The sequence below is a fragment of the Gouania willdenowi genome, chromosome 15, assembly GCF_900634775.1.
Source record: "Gouania willdenowi chromosome 15, fGouWil2.1, whole genome shotgun sequence".
Taxonomy (NCBI): domain Eukaryota; kingdom Metazoa; phylum Chordata; class Actinopteri; order Blenniiformes; family Gobiesocidae; genus Gouania; species Gouania willdenowi.
This window is the reverse complement of record NC_041058.1, coordinates 2,629,802-2,653,187: the sequence shown is the minus strand read 5'-3', so window position 1 is coordinate 2,653,187 and position 23,386 is coordinate 2,629,802. Positions and strand designations below refer to the sequence as shown.

Here is a 23,386-nt window from a genome sequence, read left to right as displayed (position 1 = left end):
TAAAATGTCTAAATATAAAGATCTCACAAGTCAGTGATTCACTGTTATGCCACTATTACTATTACAGATTCTGTCATTTTTATTGTTTTTATATATTTTCCTGTTCTTTTTGTTATAGTTTTTTATATTATTCAATTATGTTTTGTAGTGGTCTTGACTTTTTTGGAGGACATTTGTGTATTTTTATAACATCAGTTACATTAGGTGTTTTATTTGTTTCCTTGTTATCTGCTTTGTCTTTTTCTTAATACTTTAGTTCAATTTTGTAGTGGTCGTCAGTGTGTTTTCAGATGTAATTTGTGTAATTTTGTTGTATGATTGTGTGTTTTTGGAGTCATATTTGTTGTTGTTTTGTGTGTTTTTGATGTAATTTTATGTATATTAGTTCTCTTTTTGTGTATTGTTGTTGCCTTAATGTGAATTTTTGGGATCATTTTGTGGGTTTATTTTGGGGGCTGCACGAAATGAGAGATACTTTTGACTTTTTTTTTTAGGAAATGTGTGTATTTCTGTTGTCAGATAGTGTTTTTGGAGTCATTTTTGTTGTTTAATATATTTTCTTGTTATTTTCTGTGTCTTTTTTTAATATTTTTGTTCACTTTTGTAGTGTTGTTGTGTGTTTTCGGATGTAATTTGTGTATTTTTGTTGTATGATAGTGTTTTTGGAGTCATTTTTGTGCATTTTTGAATCTATATTTGAATGGGTTCCATTTTCCATTTTAAATCAAATGTCCTTTAATTTTCTCTTGAATTTCTCCATTAATTCCTTCCCAATGTTCCCACACATGAATACAAGTCATTTCTATTTCTGCTTTCTGACAGGGTGAGAGCATCAAACTGGAGGATTTTACTTTGGAGGTTTACCGTCACTTCCTGGACAGTTTGTGTCCTCGAACCGAGCTCAGCAGCATCTTTAAACAACAGTACGTCACTCATATGTCATGTTTTCACTACAAACTATTGGAGAAAGCCTAAAAATGTACATGATACAAATATATCAACCTGTCATTGTGACATTTTGAGGAGATAATTTGCCCCCCGTTAATTCCTCGTGTAGAGGGGAGGACGATGGAGTTTTGACAGTGGATCAGATGACAGAGTTCATCAATAACAAGCAGAGAGACCCCCGACTCAATGAGATCCTCTACCCCCCCCTGAGACCAGCACAGACCCGCGCTCTGATGGAACGATACCAACACGACCAGGCACAACTACAGCAAGGTACACACACACACACATATACACACACACATACCTTCAACACCACTTTTAGGCTCTTTTTGTGTATTTACGTTGTCGTTTTGTATATTTCTCTCTCATTTTGTGTATTTTTAGACCGGGCTACTGGACTCAAAACGCCCTCACTTTGTTGTTCTTCTTGTTGTGTGCACTAGTTAAATCACTACTCCTCTGTTAGTCGTGAATAGATAGAGCTGAAATTTGGTAGCTATAATCTATAGATGTGTACGCATAGACGCTCGGAGCCCAATTTTTGATTTGGGGCCCCAAAAAATACAAAAAACAAAAATCATTTCCCATTTATTTGTGAGACAAATATTGCGACGGTTGGTGGTACCAAATCATTGGAACATATCAATATATAAATGGGGACCATTACCCCGTACGTGTCACAAGGGCGCCGGTGGCCCTATATTTCAAACGACTACTCCTCCGGTAGTTCTTGTTAGATTGGAATGCAGTTTGGTATGAACACTCTATGAATAAATATGATGAGATGCTCGAATCCCTCTTTTCAAAATGGGGCCCGGGGGCCCACCCACCATTTCCGGTAATTTTGAAATTTATGGGAGCATAGTTGTGTGTGGTGTTATTTCCAAGGCAATTCAACGTAGATTGCGATTATGCCTGGCACAATTTGATTAGAGGCCCGAGGGCCCGGGGCCCACCCCCTTTTTTTTGGCAATTTCCATTAAAGTCGTTTTCTCATTTATTTATGAGTCAATTATTGTGACAGTTGGTGGCATCGAATCATTGACACATACCAATATATGAATGGGGCCCATTACTCTGTATGTGGGGGCCCTAGTTTTCAAAAGACCACTCCTCTGTTAATGCTCGTTGAATCGGGCTGTAATTTGACATGGATATTCTATGAGTGGATGTCAAAAGCCTCTCGGAGACTTTTTTTTACTCATCATTTCAGTGAATTCTCGGGAGCATCTCGGCGCAGAGATCTTCCGCGGGCCCGGCTGTAGTTCATCCGAACTTGTTCTAAGACAGCCCTTTTTGTTGTTTTATATATTTTTATGTTAATTTTGTTGTCATATATATTTTTCAGTTATTTTGTGCCTTTTTGTAGTGGTTTTGTGTGTTTTTGGAGGTAATTTGAGTATTTTTGTTGTTTTTATGTATTTTCCTGTTTATTTTCAGTTATTTTTGTACATTTTTGTAGTGGTATTGACTTTTTTTTTGGAGGAAATGTGTGTATTTTTGTTCATTCATTTTTGTTATCTTATATATTACCTTCTTAATTCTCTTGTCTTTTTTTATTTTTTTTTAAATATCTTTTATATTTTTGTGCACTTTTGTAGTGGTCTTTTGTGTTTTTGGTGTCATTTTTGTGTGTTTTTGTTGTTTTATCTAATTTCCTGTAAATTTGGTTTACGTTTTATATACTGTATTTTTCAGTTATTTGATGCACTTTAGTAGTAGTCCTGAGTGGTTTTTTAGAGGTAATTTGTGTATTTCTGTTGTCAAATTGTATTTTAGGAGTCATTTTTTGTTTGTTTTATTTTTTTTCCTGTTAATTTTGTGCATTGTTGTTGTTTTAAATAAGATTTGTTCAGTTTAAGTGCAATTTATGTTGGTGTGTAGTTTCATGGAGCATCGACATGAAAAGTGAGGAAGACGTTGGGACTAATGACATCATGTCAGCCTTATTATTAACCTTCCAGTGCTCATTATGTTCGTTGTATTTGTGCAATAATCGTTTCCCATGGTTTTCACACGTTCAGCTGATTTCATGAGCATATAACGATGTTTTGATGTGTTGTAGAAAAGCTCTGAATCATTGATGAAACCCACAGGATGCACTTAAGATATCATGAATATTTCAAGCAGCAAAGTGACACACGGCACACCTCCTCACACACACACACTCATTTAATCTTGTTGGATTGGACCTTTTCACACTTTAATCTCACCACTGTGTGTGTGTACGTGTGTGTACGTGTGTGTCATGTCCAGGCGTGATCTCTCTCCAGGCGTTTTCCTCGTATCTTTCCAGTGATGAGAACGGAGTGATTCCACCAGATAAACTGGACCAGTCTGAGGACATGAGCTTCCCCCTGTCGCACTATTTCATCAACTCATCACACAACACCTACCTGACAGGTATTTACCACACTGGAAAACACACAAAGACATACAAGTTTGTTACATGGTCGTCAATCCTGTGTAATTTTGGAGTCATTTTGTGAATTTTTTGCCTCGTTTTGTATGTTTTTGGAGTCAATTTGTGTGTTTTTATGTCGGTTTGTTTATTTCTGTTTTCCCTTTGTGCATTTTTCCATCATTATCTTTATTTTTGTTGTCCAACATTTTATTCCCTTTTGTGTGTTTTTGGCCATTTTGTTGTCATTATTGAAGTAATTTTGTATATTTTCCTGTCACTTTGTGTATATCTGTTGTCCTTTTATGTGGTTATACACTTATTTGGTTTATTTTTCTTAAATTCTTTGTATTTTTTTTTTTTTTTAATCATTTTGCATTTAGAGTTTTTTTTTGTGTGTTTTTTCGTGGTCGTTTTGTTATATTTATCTGTCATTTTATTATTATTGTATTTTTGCAGTTATTTGTGTATTTTTGTTATCAATCTGCATTTTTTGAGTCTTTTTGTGTATTATTGCAGTCATTTCAGTATATTTGTATTGTTGTTTTGGGTGTTTGTAGAGTAATTTTGTTCATTTGTCTTTGATTTTCTGTATTTTGTATATAATTTTTGCATTTTTTGAGTATTTTTGTGTATTCTTGTAGTTGTTTTGTTCTTTTTGTACTTGTCTTGGGTGTTTTAGAGTCATTTTGTGTGTTTCTCTGTCTTTCTGTGTGTGATTGGACTCATTTTGTCTGTTTTTCTGTCATTTAGTTATTTTACTAAATTAGACTGTGGACCACATGTTGCCCACGTCTGATTTACATTCTTCATCTCTCTCCTGAGCAGCTGTAGACCTCCTGTTGAGGAGCTGATGATGATGTGAAACTATCTCAGGTTGTTCCTCTCCTGTTTCCAGCCGGTCAGCTGGCAGGAAGCTCCTCAGTGGAGATGTACAGGCAGGTCCTTCTGGCCGGATGTCGCTGTGTGGAGCTGGACGTGTGGAAAGGACGAACGGCTGAGGAGGAACCAGTCATCACTCACGGCTTCACCATGACCTCAGAAATCTGCTTCAAGGTCAGTCTATGTCTCCACTAAACACAATCAACATCTAATGGATGCATTCCAACTAAACCAAAGCACTTTTCTATTCAACCATTTGATTATTTTATGCGTTGTTGGACCACGGCTTGAAATTCTTCTCTTCCAATCAGTAAAATTACTGCAGAAATGCTAAAACTAGGGTTTTTACACTTTACAGTCATTTTATTTAAATTCTACAAGATTTTCATAAGCATTAACAGGCCTTTAAATTAGAAATAATAATAATCAAGCTGTATACGTACATACTGTAAGTGAGCCATAGGTGAAATTTCTGACTGATTCTGTAATCATAAATAAACGTAACATGATACCTGGTATGTTTTAATATCAAAGCCAATACTTTATTTTTCTGGACAAAATACATGTTTATGTAATGGAATTGTCAGCCTTTTCTTTTTTTCTTTGAAGCGCTATTGTTTTTGGTACAAATGTATGTGTAATATATACAGTACATATAAAAGAGCTTGTTGTTAATTTGAGATGAAATAGTTCTTTTTTTGTCCTGCAGATCTTTTTCTATGTTATTTTATTACAGTTTTAATGTCAGATTAGGGCACAGTCCATTTTTGTTCTGCACATACATTTATTCTCATTCTGAGGTAGATTTTTTCAGAAATAAAATAAAAAAAAATAATAAGTTGACCAGCTAACATTTTATACTATGAATCAGGGGTTCTCAACTAATCTCACCCTGTGACCCACATTTTGCCACGGTCATTAATCGCGACCCACTGTTTTTTAGAATTCAAATTTTGCTTTTCAAAAATAGCTGTTGAAAACACACATATAGAATCTTTTTAAAACAAATCTATATATTTTCCCAGTCAACATGCATTTCACAGCATGCCTGTCAAAAGAAAAGTTTCTTTCAAAATAAAAGACAAGTCCAACATGCAACATTAAGTATTTATTTATTTTGGACCAGCTGTCTGCGACCCACCCAGTATAGGTCCGCGACCCACTTTAGGGTCCCGACCCACCAGTTGAGAATTGCTGTTATAAATGATTTGACTGAGTATTTCACATCGTTAACTTTTAGATCATTTATTTTTTATTTTTTAGTAGACTTTAAAAGAAAGTTGAAATGCACTTCATTGTCTTGGTGTCTTTTATTTTGAAGGAGGTGATAGAGGCCATCGCAGAGTGTGCCTTCAAGACGTCACCGTTCCCCGTCATCCTCTCCTTTGAGAACCACGTTGACTCGTAAGTGTCTCTCTTACAATAAGTCATCAAAAATTGGGTTTAAAGGTTCAATTTATTTTGTCGTACCAGTCTGTGCACACGTGTAAAAAAAAAAATCAGAAAACATACAAGCTTATAAAATACCATGGTGACTTGTTCACGTACCAAATTCAGCTGAAAGCTGCACAAAAGGCAGGAAACAGTCCAATATGGCAACACGACATTCTTTACATCTGAGTATTCTTTATTCATAAAGCTCCACACTCAATTACACTCAATTACACTCAATTACACTGATTTGTTTTTGTCTAGAATTCGTTTTTGATCATGTTTATTAAAAGTGTTTAGTAAACAAAATACGGAAGACAATTAGGGCCAATTTTAATGGAGAAAATAATTTTGGGAGAATCAAGAATAAAGTCAAAATGTCGAGATTAAAGTTAAATAAATAAAATATTGTGATAAAAGTTGGAGGTTTTGCTAATAAAGTCAAACCTACGGAAGCTGACGAGGTCCAATTAACCATACTACATCGACATTTCTACTTTAATCTCTACATTATTTTTTTTTACTTTATTCTCGAAATTTCAACTTGAATCTTGACATTTTGACTTAATTCTTGAATTGACCAAAATAACTTTCTCCATCAAAATTGCGTCAACTCAGATATCTTTATACTGCATTTTATTTGAACCAGATTTAAGTATAGCATTTAGTTATTTAATAATTATATAATAATGACTTAAAACATTTTAAAATGTTTTTTTATTTTTTTTTTTTTATCAATTACTAGACAATTCCGGCCACCCCATTTTAATTCCAGGTGACCCCACATGGGGTCTCGACCCCTAGGTTGAAAAACACTGCACTTTTTAATAAATATCCTCATCTACACAGTTCAATTCAAGCATAGCTTCACTATTTATAGCAAAGATTAAATATTAACCAGTAATTTCTGAGGTTAAAAACATTTATTGTTTGAAAGAGAAATGCCAACAATTCAAACGTGTGTTATTTTTAATCACTGCCTGTGACTCATCATTTTTTCATGTGTTTGTCAGGTTGAAGCAACAGGCTAAAATGGCCGAGTATTGTCGCTCCATCTTCGGAGACGCTCTGTTGATCGACCCTCTGGACAAATACCCTGTAAGACCCTCTCTGTGTGTGATGGATGGATGGATGGATGTGTGATTTGGCTTGTGTTGTGGTTTAACCATGTGTGTGTGTGTGTGTGTGTTGTGGTTTAACCATGTGTGTGTGTGTGTGTGTGTGTGCAGCTGGAGTCTGGCGTCCCACTGCCCAGCCCTCAGGAGCTGATGGGTAAAATCCTGATCAAGAACAAGAAGTCCCACAAACCGTCCAACAGCACGGACAGCAAGAGGCTGACCGACCAACCGGCCAATCAGAGCAGCGAGCCGCTGTCACCTAGCAACAACACCGGAGGTAACACAAACACAAGAGCATCCTCAGTGTCAGCACAGGTTTCTGGGTAAATAAAACAGAGAAGAAAACTACTTTTGTCCACTTATGCCAAAAAACTTCAATGAAAACACACAAAATGACAAAACGATACACAAGACAAGAGTAAAAATATACAAAACGACAACACAACTATACTGACATCAAAAATAACAGAAAAATGTGCAAAATGACTCCAACAACAAACAGAAACACACAAATTGACAGAACAATACACAAAACAGGAACAAAAATACACAGAATAACTTCAAAAAACTTATAAAAAGGTAACAAAACTATACAAGAACACACAAAATGAAAAGCACATGACTACAAAAGCTGACAAAAACTGACAAAATGACAACAAAAATATACAAAATTACTCAATCAACATGAAAAAAAAACACAAATTGACATAACAATACACAAAACAGGATCAAAAATACACAGAATAACTTAAAAAACTTGTAAAAAGATAACAAAACTAAGCAAGACGGACAACTACTGTATACAAAACAACAAGAACACACAAAATGAAAAACAAGTGACAAAAATATGCAAAATGACTCCAATAACACACAAAACAACAAACAAAAACACACAAACCGACAGAACAATACACAAAACAAGAACAAAAATAACTTAAAAAACATACAAAACAATAACAAAACAGTACAAGACAAAAAAATAAACAAAATGACAACAAATACATGAACAAACAATTAAAAAAAAATAACAGAAAAATGCACAAAATCATTCCAACAACACACAAAATAATGCACAAACTGATAGAACGATACACAAAACAAGAACAAAAATACACAGAATAATTCCAAAAACATATAAAATGCCAACAAAATCGCACAAAACTAAAATAAATTGAGTACAAAAACACAAAATGACTAAAAACACACAGGAGTGTAGTGAAATATTCTGATTGTCTTAATCGATTAATGAGTGACACCTTCTGAAGCCAACAGAGCATTACTGTATAAAAGAAAACACACGTGTTTATCTGCATTACACCTAATGCTGAGGACTTTCCAGGAATACTGTACATTTCTTGGAGAAATGACTAATATACTGGACTTATAGTAATGTTTGTGTGATCATAAACTGTACTGCCCTGCTGTAAATATGTTCACATTAAAAACAAAAGTGGATGAAAAACAAGTTTGATTTGAACAGAAATGGAGGCTGAAAGTGAGGAGGAAGAGGACGATGATGATGATGATGGTAAAAAGGTGAGTGAGGTCGTGTTAGCAGCAGATCCTTCATTCCATCGTTTTATGAGTTGTTTTCATTTTGTCTCTTCATAAATGTTTTTGTTTTTGGATTTTTACAAGAAACTGTTATTTATTAGGTTGGGCTGTTTTCTTCTTCTTCTTCTCCTTCTTCTTCTTCTTCTTCTTCTTCTCCTTCTTCTTCTTCTTTACACTAGTTACTCCTCTGTTATTTGTGAACCGATCAGGCTGAAATTTGGTAGCTATAATCTATGTATGTATATGTATATGCATCAACGCTCGGAGCCCAATTTTTGATTTGGGGCCAAGGGGCTCCGAAAAAAGAAAAAACCAAAAGTTGATTTCTCATTTATTTGCGAGTCAAATATTACGACCGTTCGTTCTCTTTAGATTGAAATGCAGTTTGATATGAATGAATATGAGACGATCTGAGCCATTTTTTAAAAAGTTCAGTTCTTTGTCTCATTTTTTGGTCCATTTTCAATCATTTTAAGTTCATTTTACACTAAATTTCTTCTCAGAGTGTGTAAAAACATGTGTTTGTGTCCCGTCCACTGTGGGGTGTGTTCTCAGGGCTCAGCTGAACGTGAGGCTGTGGCCACAGAGGAAATGTCCACTCTGGTCAACTACGTCCAACCAACAAAGTTCAACTCCTTTGAGGCTTCGAAAAGTAAGAAAATCACTTTCACTGAGTTTTAATTTAAGCCTGACTGCGTTTTATTTCCCTTAATGATATCAATAACTCACACCTTCAGTTGTTTAATGCAGTGGTTCTCAACCTTGGGGTCAGAACCCCAATTGGTGAGGGAGTCACCAGATGCCTTCAAGAAACGAAAGAATATCTTTTGAACAATTTGAGCCCATTTTTGCTTGTTTTTACCCTTTTTCTGCAACTACACCAAACTTAACCATATTTTAACCTATTTTCATCACTTTTTATATCCATATTTTTGCTCCTTTTAATGCATTTTGCTACATTACTCCCATTTCTGTGACTTCTGTATTAAATTTCAATGCTTTTTCTGCACATTTTTTCCACTTTCAAGACATGTTCAGCACTTTTAAACCCTTTCCACCGCTTTTCTACCTAATGTCACATATGTTGACTCATTATTGTCACTTTTTACCTCTTTTCACCATATTTCATGCTTATTTTTGCCAATTTAATCACATTCACAGTTTTTCGTAACCATTATTTGTCAGTTTATACTAATTGTTCCAATATTGACACTTTGAACCCTCTTTATCACTTTTTCTGTTGTTTTTACCCACTCTACTTTGCAACTTTTAACTAATTTCTGTGTTTTTTTAACAATCTTTTCCACCATTTTTGGTCACTTTTAACCCATTTTATTTCTGATTAAAACAAGGATTTACATATTTAAGATGACTATATACTATTAACTTGAAATAATAATTGGAGTAATTTTGCTTAAATTTGTGCTAAACAACTGTTTTTGTTCACTTGCTGTTTGAACAACTTATGTAGCAGAAGGTAAGGACAAATGTTTATGGACTTTTTGGAAAGTAAAGGAAAATCTAAGTTTGTAAAAAAAAACATCTATAGAAATCTATTTATAGATTTTTGTTTCTTTGCTTTGATGTTATTTTATCATCTGGTAGCAGAGCTGAGCAGAGACACTGTTGTATTGTTACAAGAAAGATGATGTAACTGAAGTAAAATGTTCAAATTATTCCTCTTCCTCTCATGTGTGCGTGTGCGTGTGTGTAATCGTGTGTGTGTGTGCGTGTGTGTAATTGTGTGTGTGTAGAGGCGGCCCGCTGTTACCACATGTCTTCCTTTGTGGAGACAAAAGCTTTGGAGCATCTCACTAAGTCACCGGTGGAGTTTGTGGAGTATCCTTAGCAACAGTTGCTGCAGTGATGGTGCGCCATGGCAACCGCTTTATCTGCTTCAGTCAGAATGTTCTGTTTTTCTCTTTTAGGTTTTTTTTTTGTGTGTGTGTCTGTGTGAAACCCTTGAAAATGCTGCTTTATACATAATGGAAATTATAGAAGCTGTTTTTAAAAGCATCCGTTGAAGTTGTGAAAGGAGAATTTAATGAGAAAAACAGTCTTGATGATTTGAATTGTTGCATGTTGCGCTGTTTGTTATACGTGTGAGATGTGCTAAATACGTAGGGTCAAGAAAATCTTTCCGACGGTGCTAAATTATGTTTAACGTCAGCTCTTACCGTCAGCAATTGTTTTATATATAATATTCAATACAGCCCATATGTTTATTTTATTGTTATTTTTCATGCATATCAAAAAATAAGTCATATTAAAGATTGACTAAACCCTGAGGTTAAAAAGAATTCCTTGATTGTGGGCGGGGCTCCGGGAGCAGTTAAGACACGCCCAGTCTCTACTATAAAATCTCCAAAGAACATTCTATGCCACATGTGTCAAACTCAAGGCCCGGGGACCAAATCTGGCCCTTTAGACCATCCAGTTATTGTCTGAATTACCGAATATTTCTGTCAGATTTCTCAGCTCTTTCTAAATACACAAATTTAATGAAAAATTTAACAATATTTGGAGGATCATAATTTTCCCATGCTTTTACCCCATGACTACAGTCATTTTAAATCTATAATTGTTTAAATAATTCAATTTTCCTGAAATAATTTCACATAGATTACAAAAGAAATAAAAATTGGTCACAAAATCATTCAAATTTAAATGAGAAAATCCTGCTGGTTTTTATAAAAGGGGCGGGGCTAACTGTGAAGTAAGAAACCACCAAAATGTCAGAAACAGTTCTCAGCCAATAGTAAAATTGGATCGTAATAGCCGGGTATTAACCCGTAGAGGGCAGTCACTCTTACATTATTACTACAAAATACACCAAATTGACATATTTTGGGGTTTAGTTTCTCATTTTAGTTCAGTTGCCAATTACTGACCAGTTTGAGCTCAAGCTGGTCGTAGATTCTAGGTAGACAATTAAACATTATTGTGCTCTAGTTTTCAATATCACTTCGATTCACTTAAAAAAAATTTGATTTTCTTAACAATTTTTGTGGAATTTAGAGGAATCTCGTGGAATTGTTTGTGAGAAATTGCAATATTTGTGGAAAAATTAACGGTTCTTTCAACAATTTGTAATTAAAAATTACCCTTAAAGGGGACATATCATACTAAATCCCCTTTTTTAGCCCTTACTGTAAATGCATTTTGTTGTATATTTAGAGTGTTTAGAAGTACAGAAAAGTTCAAAATAATCTCTTCAGGTGCTCCGTAGATATCTTTATATTCTGTTTTGGTCATATTTTTCAATCTGTTTCGATTTTTTGATTCTCTATTACGTTTTTTGAACAATAACGTCACAGTATTTGCAGCGGAACTGCCAAATTAGTACATTAACTCCAGGCCCAACACTTCGAGCAATCCAACATTTTTATTTCTCGCTTTTATTTTGTAGTCCAAGCTCAAGGATGCTGAAGTTACGAGAGGATAAGTCTAAATGTTGGGTTGTTGGATGTAGTAACCCACACGCTTCATTACACCGTCTCCCAGCATCAGAACCTTTTCAAAGTGTCTGGTTGAGTTTTATTTTTTATAGAAATGTACCCACATCTGTGGGTAAGGTCATTTTTGTGTGTGTGAAGCACTTCAATGATGACTGCTTCATCAACCTCCACCAGTATAAAGAAGGATTTACAGAAAGACTTTGTCTGATTGAGGGTTCAATTCCTTCTATCTTTGGAGACGATGAACAGAGCACTTCTGTAAGCTGTAAATAACGCTAAAAAGTGTGATGATAAGACGTCCCTGTCATTGTTTTGTTAGCATTAGCAGTTGCACCGTCTTCATATGTTAGCGCTGTGTGCTCGTTTTAGATCCTTGATGATATGGCCTACGTGATTTAATTTAAGTCTAAAGTTTTCATTAGTCATTTCATTTTGACGTTTTTGTCTTTGAAAAGACTGTATTAAAATGCATTTTGTGACGTTAGCTTGGCGCTAGCGTTAGCTCGGTGCTTGTGTTAGCTCACTTGTTCGGGTTCTGCAGTTCATCATCTTCATTTTCATCTCGCTCCACTGGGTCAGACTCTGGCTGGAACATGTAAGGCTGGATGGACAAGTCTAACGTTGTTGACATTTTGTAAATAACCTCTGAATAAAAAGTTTATGCGCCGCTACATAGCCGTATCTCTTCTATCAAACTACAAAAATGGCCGAACAGGGTGGAGTTGAACCGAGTGTCACCTCTGCAACCTAGAGAGGGGGCGGGGTATGAAGTGTCTCATTTGCATTTAAAGAGACAGCACCAAAACGAGTTGCTCTCAGAAGCACATCAGAAAAGGGGTGGAGCTATAATAATGAGGAATTCATTTTTTTTTTTTTTTTTTTTTTTTTTTTTACCTTGTCTGCACATTCTGTTGAAGGTTAACACTACAAGAAGTGCAATCTTTTAACAGCAATGCATATTTTATTATTGCAATTAAATAAATGAATTTATTTCATTGCATAATTGTGACCATCACCAGCCCTCCCTAGGGAAGGGTAAATACTTTATTAAAGGGAGGATGTAAAAAAGAGAGGGCAGTGTTACACCAGGGTGATAATGAGGAATTCAGACCCAAGCATTGCAGTTCCGCTTTATATAGACCACAACTGTATGATTTATATGTAAAAAGGAAGGATTTAAAACCATGATATGTCTCCTTTAAAATACTGCATTGTTCAGTAATTTACACAATAATTCATGTTTTCTCTGTCATTTGTACTTTCTCCTGCGGGCCAAATCAAATGCTCTAAAGGGCCGGATTTGGCTCCTGGGCCTTGAGTTTGACACATGGGCTTTAAGCAAAATGTTTTTTTCAGTTTTCCTTTTTTAAATTGGGTTTCTTTGATTGTTATTTTGTCATCAATTTCAAATTATGCTAAATAGATGTGTGTTTTTTTTTTTTTAAATAATAATCCTATTCTTCTCTATTGACTCCACATTATTGTAAGTTTTGGTTTTTAATTCGACTTAAACCAGATATAATAAGTCCCAGCTGAGTCGTATCTATCCTAAAGGAACCAGAGTGGACTCGTCAAACTTTATGCCTCAACTCTTCTGGAACGCTGGCTGTCAGCTGGTGGCTCTCAACTATCAAACCATCGGTAAACACACACACACACACGCACACACACAGCTTTGTTTGTGTTCAGCATCTTTCAGTGAAGAGAAACTGGTGTTTTTAGGCTCTCTAATGAGATCCGTCCTGCCATCTTCATCTGAGGTGTTTCAGTTTCTCTCCTTCATCTTCAAAGCCACGTTTCTCTGAGAGCTTTTATTCAGCAGGGATGGTTTTATGGCCTTCAGATCCACCCAGCAGACGTTGGGCTTTGATACTGAGATGAATGGAAACTCTACCCTGAAGGCCACCGATCCACTGATGCCCAAAATAAATCTTTTCCACTGCAGTGACTGTAGTGGGTGGAACAGTCTACTCTCCTCTTCCTCAGTCTGAGTGAAGTCGTGCTTTACTTAAAATAGGCAGACAATTAGTGCTCAGTGCACATTTGGTGTGTCCTTTCTGTCTTTTGCTCATCTCCATAAAAGACATAGTGGAGCTCCACCTCTCTGCAGCCCCAGTGCAGACAAATGGATTCAAAATGTATGTTTTTTTCTTGTTTTGTGTTATTTTGTTACTTTGGATTTTTGTTGTTTTCTTTATTTTTTTGTCATTCTCTGTTATTTTGTCTCTTGTTTTGTCCTTAATGGGCCATTTTGTTGTTTTTGTAGTTGCTTGTGTGTTTTTGTACCAATTGTTGTGTATTTCTGCTGTCGTTTTGTGTATTTTTGTGGTTTTGTGTGTTTTTATTTGTAGTCATGTTTTTATATTTTTGTTGCTTTGTATATATATTTTTCTGTCATTCTGTATATTTTTCTTGTTTTGTTTTTTTGTTACTTAGTATTTTTTTGTTTTGTATATATTTTTTGTTATTCTGTAGTTGTTTGTAGGTTTTTGGAGTCATTTTTGTGTATTTTTGTTTTTATATGTATATGTTTTCTTATATAATGTTTTTATATTGTTGTTGCTTTGTATATTTTTCTTGTTTTGTTTTATTTTGTTGCTTTGTATTTTGTTTTTGTTTTCTATGTTTTTCTAACATTCTCTATATTGTCCTTATTTTGTCCTTTACGAGCCATTTTGTGTATTTTTGTGGTCATTTTGTGCATTTCTGTTGTCATTTAGTGTATTTTTCAATTATTTATTTGCAATTGTCTTGTATGATTAGTATTTTTGTTGCTTTGTATATTTTTCTGTCATTCTGTATATTTTAGTTTTTTGTGTTTTGAGTGATTTTGTCACATTTTTTTTGTTGATTTGTGTATTTTTGGAGTTATTTTGTAAAAAAAAATCTTTGCATACATTATGTATTGAAGTTTTAGTGACAGTCAGTGGGTATTATTAGACCGATCCTTGCGCTGAGTTTCCATGTGTGTGTTTCTCTGCCGTGGAGCGTCGGTCACATCCTCTGTCTGTTACAGATTTGTCCATGCAGCTGAATCTCTTTATGTTCGAGTACAACGGACGCAGCGGCTACAGACTGAAGCCAGAGTTCATGAGACGTCCAGACAAGCACTTTGACCCTTTTACTGAAAACACGGTGGACGGGATCGTGGCTAACACACTTTCTGTGAAGGTATGTATGTGCAATCTGAGGTTAATAAAAAAGGATAGATAGTAAAAACTTAGGAACATTCCATTAGGAAGGGTTTAAAACAGGAGTGTTAAACTCATTTTACTCAGGGGCCAAATATGGAGCAGTTCGATCTCAAGTGGGCCAAAGAATTTACGTGGCGGAAAAATAAATTCCAACATTACTTTGCACGTGTTTGCACTTCCACATGTAAATGATCTATGCAGAGTGTAAAGTGCAGGCAATAAATGACAGGGATCAGTCCCTGAAGAATCTTAACTTCTAAATTATGTGAATTTGTGACTCATTTTCAAGTAATTCAAAGGCATTTTGTGTGATTATTGGTGATTTATTGCAGGATTTAAAAAAAAGAAAACTGTAGGCCCTGCAAATATTGTGGAGTTTCTTTAAATTTGTTAAAATAATTAACAAAAATTATATTTATTCAAGAATACAGAGCAGAATGGCAATGAAAACCCTTTGTTTGAAAAATATGAACGTCACCCCTACACCTCCCCCCTTTGAAGGTGCACTTTTTTCAATGAAAATCAAAACAGACTGTTTAAAGTAAACAGGAATACATTCTATACTGTATATTTTTAATACAGCAGAGGTTCTAAATGTCTGGTAATGTTCTCAGAGGAACTTTGGGTCATAGGGGTGTAGATAATAAAGTGTACAGAGAATAAAGGCATCTGTCTCCTCTTGTCATTCCCTACAGGTGATTTCAGGCCAGTTTCTAACGGAGCGGAGAGTCGGCGTCTACGTGGAGGTGGAGATGTTTGGTCTTCCTGTCGACACCAGAAGAAAAGCTCTGAAGACCAAAACATCCCAGAACAACAACTCGGTCAACCCAGTGTGGGACGAGGAGCCCATCGTGTTCAAAAAGGTGAACCAAATAAAGCAAACATCATCTCCCAGTCAGAGGGCTGATCTCAGGTCTTTATTTCACTAACAGGTGATTCTTCCAACTCTGGCCTCGCTCAGAATCGCTGCTTTTGAAGAAGGAGGAAAGTTCATTGGCCATCGGATAATTCCAGTGACTGCCATTCGACCAGGTGATAATCAGCCAATCAACAATCAATTACGCACCTGATTTCCTAAAGCACTGAGGATCCTTATTTTAGATTATCTGGTTTTATTATAGATTTTCTTATCTTAGATCATCTTATTTTATGATAATCTTTTTGCTCTAAGGAAATAACCGCTCCCTGTTTTCACCACCTCTTTCTTTTTTGTGGTTGTTTTTTTAACGCTGCAGGATATCGTTACATCGGCTTAAGAAACGAGAAGAATCAGCCTTTGATTCTACCCGCGGTGTTCGTCTACATTGAAGTCAAGGACTACGTCCCAGATACATTTGCTGGTACAAGCTTCATAGCTTTTAAAATTAGGTTTTTGAATATTAATAGTATTTATTTATAAGATTTTTTTTGTTTGTTTGTTTGTTTCTTACATTCCCGAAAAAAGTTACATTATAGTAACATAAAAATTTAAATATTAAAAGTTTTTAGTTTTCTTTCCCTTTTTTTAACAATATTAATGGTATTGTTTTTTCTTTCATTAGATTTTCATTTTTAGATTTATTTTCATTTTATTTTACATCTTTTTATATTCAATATCATTGTCTAGATGTTCCTGTTTTGTATTTCCTGTAGATGTGATCGAGGCTCTGTCCAACCCCATTCGATACGTGAACCTTCTGGAGCAGAGATCCAAGCAGCTAGCAGCTCTGACTCTGGAGGACGGTGAGGAGGACACGCAGACCGAGGTCAGTGTTACATCAACTTTTAGACAATAAACACACTAAATTACCCTTTATATGTGGGCGTTGCCATTTTGGGGGTTTCAGCCTATCAGCATCAGGCTAAATCTTTGTATTTCTGCTCCCAGAGAAAGTCTGAGGTGAAATAGCATTTGTAGTGCTTAGTTACATGTCATCCTGTTCCTTATGACGTTATGATGTTATTCCTAAGAAGAGCATTGAATAGTTATTTTAGAATTAAATTAGTCTTTCAGTGAGCTATCTTTAACATTTGGGTTGAGGAAACTTAAGATTTGTTGAAGAAAGGACAAATCTTAGATACAACACAACAAGTAATTCCAGCAAGTTCAGTTTGTCTTTTTTTAAATAATATGTTAAGGGTTTCTTTTGTTCACACAACTTTTTTCAGGAAATTTACTTTCACCTCCTGACATGGTTTGACTGTCAACTGCCAGCCTAGTCTTCCTCAGAGACGTCTGCTGATCACTTTGATGTGTCCTTTGATCTCCTGACATTCAATCAAAATACATTTCCTGGAAAAAAAAAAAAAGTTCTGAATGAATTAAACCTTAACAAATTATTCAAAAAGAAGACAAAATGAACTTGCTGGATTTGTTAAGCGGAAGTCAAGGACACATCAAAGCAATCAGCAGACACCTCTGAGGAAGACTGACAGTTGTTCTTCAAAGTGATTGGTTTTCATGCACACACTTAAAAATAAATGCACAATATTGTGCACAAATACTGTGTTTATTGGCGTTATTAAAAATACATCGATATGACTTTGCAAATTTGCATTTGAGAATCACAATTTGTGCATTTTCACCCTGTAGATACAAATCAGACAAGGTTTATATTATAATATTACTGTCAAAACTAGAATAAAGATCAGCTATGCATATAAAGCACCCTAATTGCAAATGTTGATTTCATTTCTAAAAGTTCCAAAAAAGGTTTTTCCCAAAGGATATCTTTAAATAATCTGTAGATGACATACCTGATTTTGCTTCCTTTACACTATTTGTGCATCATTTGCATTGAAAATCTTTACTCAACACATAATGTTGGTGAGTTTTGTCATTTTTATTATAAATCTGACATAGTTTTATGAAGAAACCGATACCTTGGTGGAATATAGCCCTAATATTATATCAGAGTGTTAGTTATTTCTTTCCTGGTCCAGGATGAAGCTGAAAGCTGCTCCGAGCGAAAGAACGAATCAAAGTCGACTCCACTGGAAAACGGGTTGAGCACGTCCTCTGCCCCTGCAGGCCACACCCCTGTCGCCATGACACCCAAAGCCTCAGCAGCCAATCAGCAAGCAACTTCAACAGGTAGAGTTCTTCATCAGAACGTATACCTTTACTGTGCATTAAAAGAATGTTTTAATTTATTTACATATTAATATACTGTATTTATCCTTTGATTATTTTAGACGGAGCAAAACCAGCAGCCAAGAGTGAAGACCTGGTTTTAAGCGTCCTGATTGGTCAGCATGTCTACAACACTTTTCTACTATTGGTTGATTCGTTAGTGAAGAGGGTTATATCTGTTAGGTGTACACCTCAAATCACTCCAACAGGACTGTACGGGTGTATTGTACCAAAAATTCATTGAAAATCAAATAGTTTTCAGCAAACTGCACTACGTAGTTGTTCTACAGCCTCCCATGTACCTCGGAGTCAATTTTCAACAAGAACAAGGGATTAGGGGATGTCAGTCATTTTGATAACCGTGTGTGACAATCACACCGCTCATTCAACATGCACACACACACTCTGCATAGATGATTGTCAATATGTGAAAAATCGGACTTTGCTTTGTTCTGCTGGAGTTTGTAGAGTCTAAAGCTGATGAACTGGTGCACTAAAACCACTTGCTATGCTCCCAGAGGTTCCGTTGGGCAGCATCGAGAGCCTCCAGCAGTCCAAAGTCTACCAGAAGGAGCAGAGACGTCACTTCAAGGAGCTGAAGGAGCTGGTCAGGAGACACCAGAAGAAAACCTCTGAGCTGCTCCGAGACTTCCACAACAAGTACAAGAAGACGGCTCGACAGTGCAGCAAGAGCAGGCACGACAAACGTTTGTTACCGTCGCTCTTTGAGAGGTCCCATTTCACACTTTAACACACACTTTCCCACGTTCTGACCAGGGCTTCACGTTCTGATGACGGGGAACCAGACGAGCGCCTCCAGCAGCTCAGAGATGAGCAGCATCAGCAGCTTCTGGCTCTGAGACAGGAACAGTACTACAGTCAGAAATACCTGCAGAAAGAGCACATTAAGACGGTACTAATTAGAGCTGGGACCACACCCTTTGGTCCCGATTCCATTTTAATCCCCATTTTTGGGCGCTGATTCAATTTAAATTGCGTTTCTGATTTTACAAGTGTTTCTACAGTGATGATTATCATGATTTTATCATTATCCAAACACTTAAGTTGAATCCTAATCTTCTAGAAATATGTCATAGTTCCTAAAAACAATGCACATCACATCCAGTCATTCACTGATTTATCATTATTTCTTCAGTGATTTGTTAGGATTTATACTGAAATAAATAAAATAAAACCTCCATCAGATAGAGGGAAAATAACATACACAACAAAACTTTTAATGTTAATCAAGCTAGTGCTTTAGAGTGTCTGTGTTTTAGTGTGGGAACAGGAGCTGGTCAACATGCTGGTATATATATACTTATTTATATTTGTACATATATATATACAGTAGTAGTTAGGTTGCTCTAAGAGAGACGACAGAATAACGTTTGTTTGTGTGGAAAGTCTGATTTTTTTACTTCTTACATTCAGAAATGATCAGCTTACATGAGTCATCATCATCATCATCATCATCATCATCAATATTACAGTTGTTATTTACTGTTACTGTGTAAAAAAAGTTGAATCAGCGTGGACATCATTCTGACGCCTGTCAGAGTTTTATTTCACAAGCTGCAGCTGACGTGCACACAGCTGATCAGCTCCATGACACAGCACACACCGCCCTCCATGAAAAGGAGTGGACAGCATGGATAAAATATAGTTAAATGTAGCACATTTTGTCCCGTCTAAAACTGGTAAATATTAGAAATGCTGATGGTCAGTCTTTTTTTGCGTGCATGTGTAGCTCGCTCTACCTTTATGTTCGTATGGTGACGGACAAGATGAGCAGTAATGTTCATTGTTTTACACAATGCGCTAGTCGTCCGTAGCAGAGTTTAATACAGCTTTGGTCATGTGTCTAAATCTGTTTGCCATGGAATCAATTAAAAGTACGTCCATACTTTAGATATAAATCGTACAGGTGCAGAATCCATGTTTCATTCGTTCATTTGTTTTTCATTATGTAACAAAAACACGAAAAGCAAAAAAAACACTCATTATTTGATATTTGTTTCCAAAACCAAAATGAAAAAACGGAAAATGCCTTGTTTTTCAAATTCAAGCTCTTTTGCTTCAGTACAGAAAACGAAAAACGGAAAACGAACACCTTTATTTGATGATCCGGAAGTGAAGCGTTATACATTCTGAGATATCTTTATCTCTGCAACACTTAGGAGTCTCTAAATCCTCTGAAATGTCCGTGAGGAGGTTCTGTGCTTAACACCAGCTAAAGCGAAAAGGACACGTTTCTGCCGTTAGCATAGCCATTGTGTATTTTTTTCTCCTTTTGTGTATTTGGGTTGTTTTTTTGTTTATTTATCTATTTATTTGTGTTTTTGTCTTAATTTTGTGTATTTTTTGCTGTCATTTTGTGCATTTACTTTACGCACAAGACCATTCTTAAAGCACCGTGATGTTATTTTAGCCTGTGTGACATTTTGCTTCAGCAAATTTAACCCTGAATTGTCTTTGTGGTAGAGATGTAACGATTAATCGTAAGGCAGTTAAAAATTGATTCATAGGTGTCACGGTTCACATCGATACTGTGAAAATTGAATCGCAGAACTTTTTTTAAACAGCAGAGGGCGCTATCCACGTGTTGGCGGTGGGCGGAATCTCCTACTACTTTCTGGCCGCCTTCTATTCTTAAACATGTTCATAAATGATTCCTTACCCCTTTAGCACCGAAAGAATATCTGTAATATTACTTGAATATCTGTGAAAGTCACGTTTTTCTATTAGCTCTGTCTGCTAGCGCATAGCATCTCTTCTTCACTGCTCGATTAGCTGCATGCCAACTGACCACTGGGTTACCAGCGCCCTCTGCTGGTCCAAACAAATATCTGACATAAATACAGTGCAATGACTGTTTTTTTTTTTTTTAAAAAGAAAAAGAACTATTGTGCAGTTTTACATTGTTTACTATAGAACCAGAATTTTAATTAATAGGCTTCTTCTTGATTTGTATTATTCCTTTATTTAGTTTATCAAGAGATTCTTTTGACAATGAAAAATAAAAGGAAAATAATACAGTATTTTCCCAAAAAAAAATAAATGAATATTTTTCAGTCATCATTTGTCTACAGTCCCATGTTGTAAAAAAAATCGTGAGAGAATCGTATCGTGAACCCAGTATCGTGAATTGAATCGTATGGGGAGTTGAGTGAATCGTTACATCCCTACTTTGTGGTCAGATTTATTTGAATTAAAATCATTGAGATTTATATCGTATATAGCCAATTTGAGAATATGAATTTTGGTCCATATCGCCCAGCCTGTAAGCTTCTCCTCCATCCATCCGTCCAGCTGCAGGCCGCCATTAGCGTCGGATGAGAGTACACTTCTGGGTCACATACTTTGGCCAATCGGTAATGGAGAAAACAAATAAAGATGTTCGTTTTCTGTTTTTAGTTTTCTGTACCGAAGCAAAACAGCATGAATTTGAAAAACAAGACGTTTTTTGTTTTTTCATTTTGGTTTTTGAAACAAATATCAAATAATGAGTGTTTTTTTTTTTTGTTTTTCATGTTTTTGTTACATAATGAAAAACGAATGATACACAGATTGTGCAGGTTTAATAATGGTTGTTGGATTGTTTGTCAAAAGGAAATCACAGGTGCTGCAACTCTTCCTCGTGTTTGCGCTCACTTGTTGGTACATTACCGCCACCCAGTGGTCGCCCACAAAAATGTGAAAAATACAATTTAAAAAGACTCGATACTGGGAAGCAGATGCGATTATTAAAATCGGCACCAAAAAAATTGCGATAAATCAAAAAATGTATTTTTTTTCCCCTACCCTTAGTACATATACACGCACACACACACAGTTAATCTCACACTGTTTTATGTTGTATACTGTGTGTGTGTCTATATGTGTCTGTAGCTGACGGAGAGACTGACCAACATGGCTGAGGAGATTCACAACACACAGATGAAGAAACTCAAAGACATCTGTGACAAGTAAGACTGTTGGTTTCACATACAGTAGATTAACTGTACACAATACTGTTATGATTATAATAGAAATGTGTATAAAAGTGTTTACAGCAACACTCTGGTGGTAAATCTGGAAAGTGTGAATTAATCGTTTTACAGTAAATAAATAGTCGTCAAATGCTACATTTTTAACAGTGCAATAGATCAAACAATAAAACACCAGTTTGATTAAAATAAAATAATAATGATAATAATAAATTCAATTTGATTGATTTATAAAAATATGAATGGTGAAAAATAATACGTATAAAATCATTTGTTTATCCATTTATTTTTATTTATTTATTTCCAATATATAAAGTCATCCAATATTATCTCATTTTATTGTAATATTTGATGGAAATTAGTTGCACTTGTTTTTTTTTTTAACTTCTTCTATGCTGTTTTCTTATTATCATAAAAGATAATAATACAAATTATAAATAAAACAAATAATTATAATTATAATAATACATAAATACAATTTGATTTATAAAAAATACATTAATGGGGAAAACCATACATCTAAAAATAATTATATAAACATAATGATTTGTTTATTTATTTATCTTCTTCTTCTTCTTCTTCTTCTTCTTCTTCTTCAATGCTTCGACTAATGCTGTAGTCTTTGTTTTTGCTGCTGCAGAGAGAAGAAGGAGCTGAAGAGGCAGATGGATCGAAGGAGAACGGAGAAGATCAACCAGGCCAAGACCAAAGAGAAGCATTTGGCCGAGGAGTATGTACTACACACACACACACACACAGGCCTGCTCTAAACATGTGTGTTTGTGTGTCTGCGTGTTCTCAGGGAGAAGATTGAGATCAATAAGTCCTACGTCAATGAAGTTGTCCAGAACATAAAACGGGTGAGAATGAAGACGATGGGTTGTTTTTCAAACCTGAAACTGGTGTTTTATTTATGTTTTTAATTATTTAACTCCATGTAGCTGGAGGAGACGCAGGCGAAGCGTCACGATCAGCTGGTGGAGCAACACAACGAGCTCCTGCAGGAGATTCAGGACCTGAAACCAAAGGTAAAACCTGTAGCACCAAGATCCGAAGTCTAAAATAATCACTGTAGGCTAGGGCTGGGCAATATATCCAGATTCAAGATATATCGAGTTTTCTATTTTAGTAATATAGAAAATGACAATATCGCCTATAGTGATATATTTAGGAGTCGCTGCTTCTCAGAAAAGTATGAAAAGTAAAATGTTAATGAATGTCTCATTGAGTGTATTTTGTTGTCCAATGTATTTTTGTTGTTATTTTGTGTATTTTACAGTAATTTTGGATGTCATT

At 35.5% G+C, this 23,386-nt stretch overlaps 1 protein-coding gene across 1 annotated transcript in view; it reads left to right on the top strand.

Moving 5' to 3' along the window:
• LOC114476667 (1-phosphatidylinositol 4,5-bisphosphate phosphodiesterase beta-1-like) overlaps positions 1-23,386 on the top strand; it is a 30,979-nt gene that overhangs the window by 6,431 nt on the left and 1,162 nt on the right. Inside the window, exons 8-31 of the mRNA XM_028468483.1 lie at positions 823-923; positions 1,058-1,221; positions 3,208-3,354; positions 4,251-4,408; positions 5,556-5,638; positions 6,679-6,763; positions 6,895-7,060; positions 8,264-8,319; positions 8,893-8,989; positions 10,092-10,176; positions 13,312-13,436; positions 14,812-14,966; positions 15,685-15,852; positions 15,922-16,021; positions 16,225-16,329; positions 16,622-16,734; positions 17,912-18,062; positions 18,164-18,217; positions 18,620-18,797; positions 18,879-19,014; positions 21,993-22,069; positions 22,731-22,820; positions 22,893-22,950; positions 23,032-23,118. Of these exons, the coding sequence (XP_028324284.1) occupies positions 823-923; positions 1,058-1,221; positions 3,208-3,354; positions 4,251-4,408; positions 5,556-5,638; positions 6,679-6,763; positions 6,895-7,060; positions 8,264-8,319; positions 8,893-8,989; positions 10,092-10,176; positions 13,312-13,436; positions 14,812-14,966; positions 15,685-15,852; positions 15,922-16,021; positions 16,225-16,329; positions 16,622-16,734; positions 17,912-18,062; positions 18,164-18,217; positions 18,620-18,797; positions 18,879-19,014; positions 21,993-22,069; positions 22,731-22,820; positions 22,893-22,950; positions 23,032-23,118 (2,739 nt within the window). The remainder of the gene's footprint in view (positions 1-822; positions 924-1,057; positions 1,222-3,207; positions 3,355-4,250; positions 4,409-5,555; positions 5,639-6,678; positions 6,764-6,894; positions 7,061-8,263; positions 8,320-8,892; positions 8,990-10,091; positions 10,177-13,311; positions 13,437-14,811; positions 14,967-15,684; positions 15,853-15,921; positions 16,022-16,224; positions 16,330-16,621; positions 16,735-17,911; positions 18,063-18,163; positions 18,218-18,619; positions 18,798-18,878; positions 19,015-21,992; positions 22,070-22,730; positions 22,821-22,892; positions 22,951-23,031; positions 23,119-23,386) is intronic.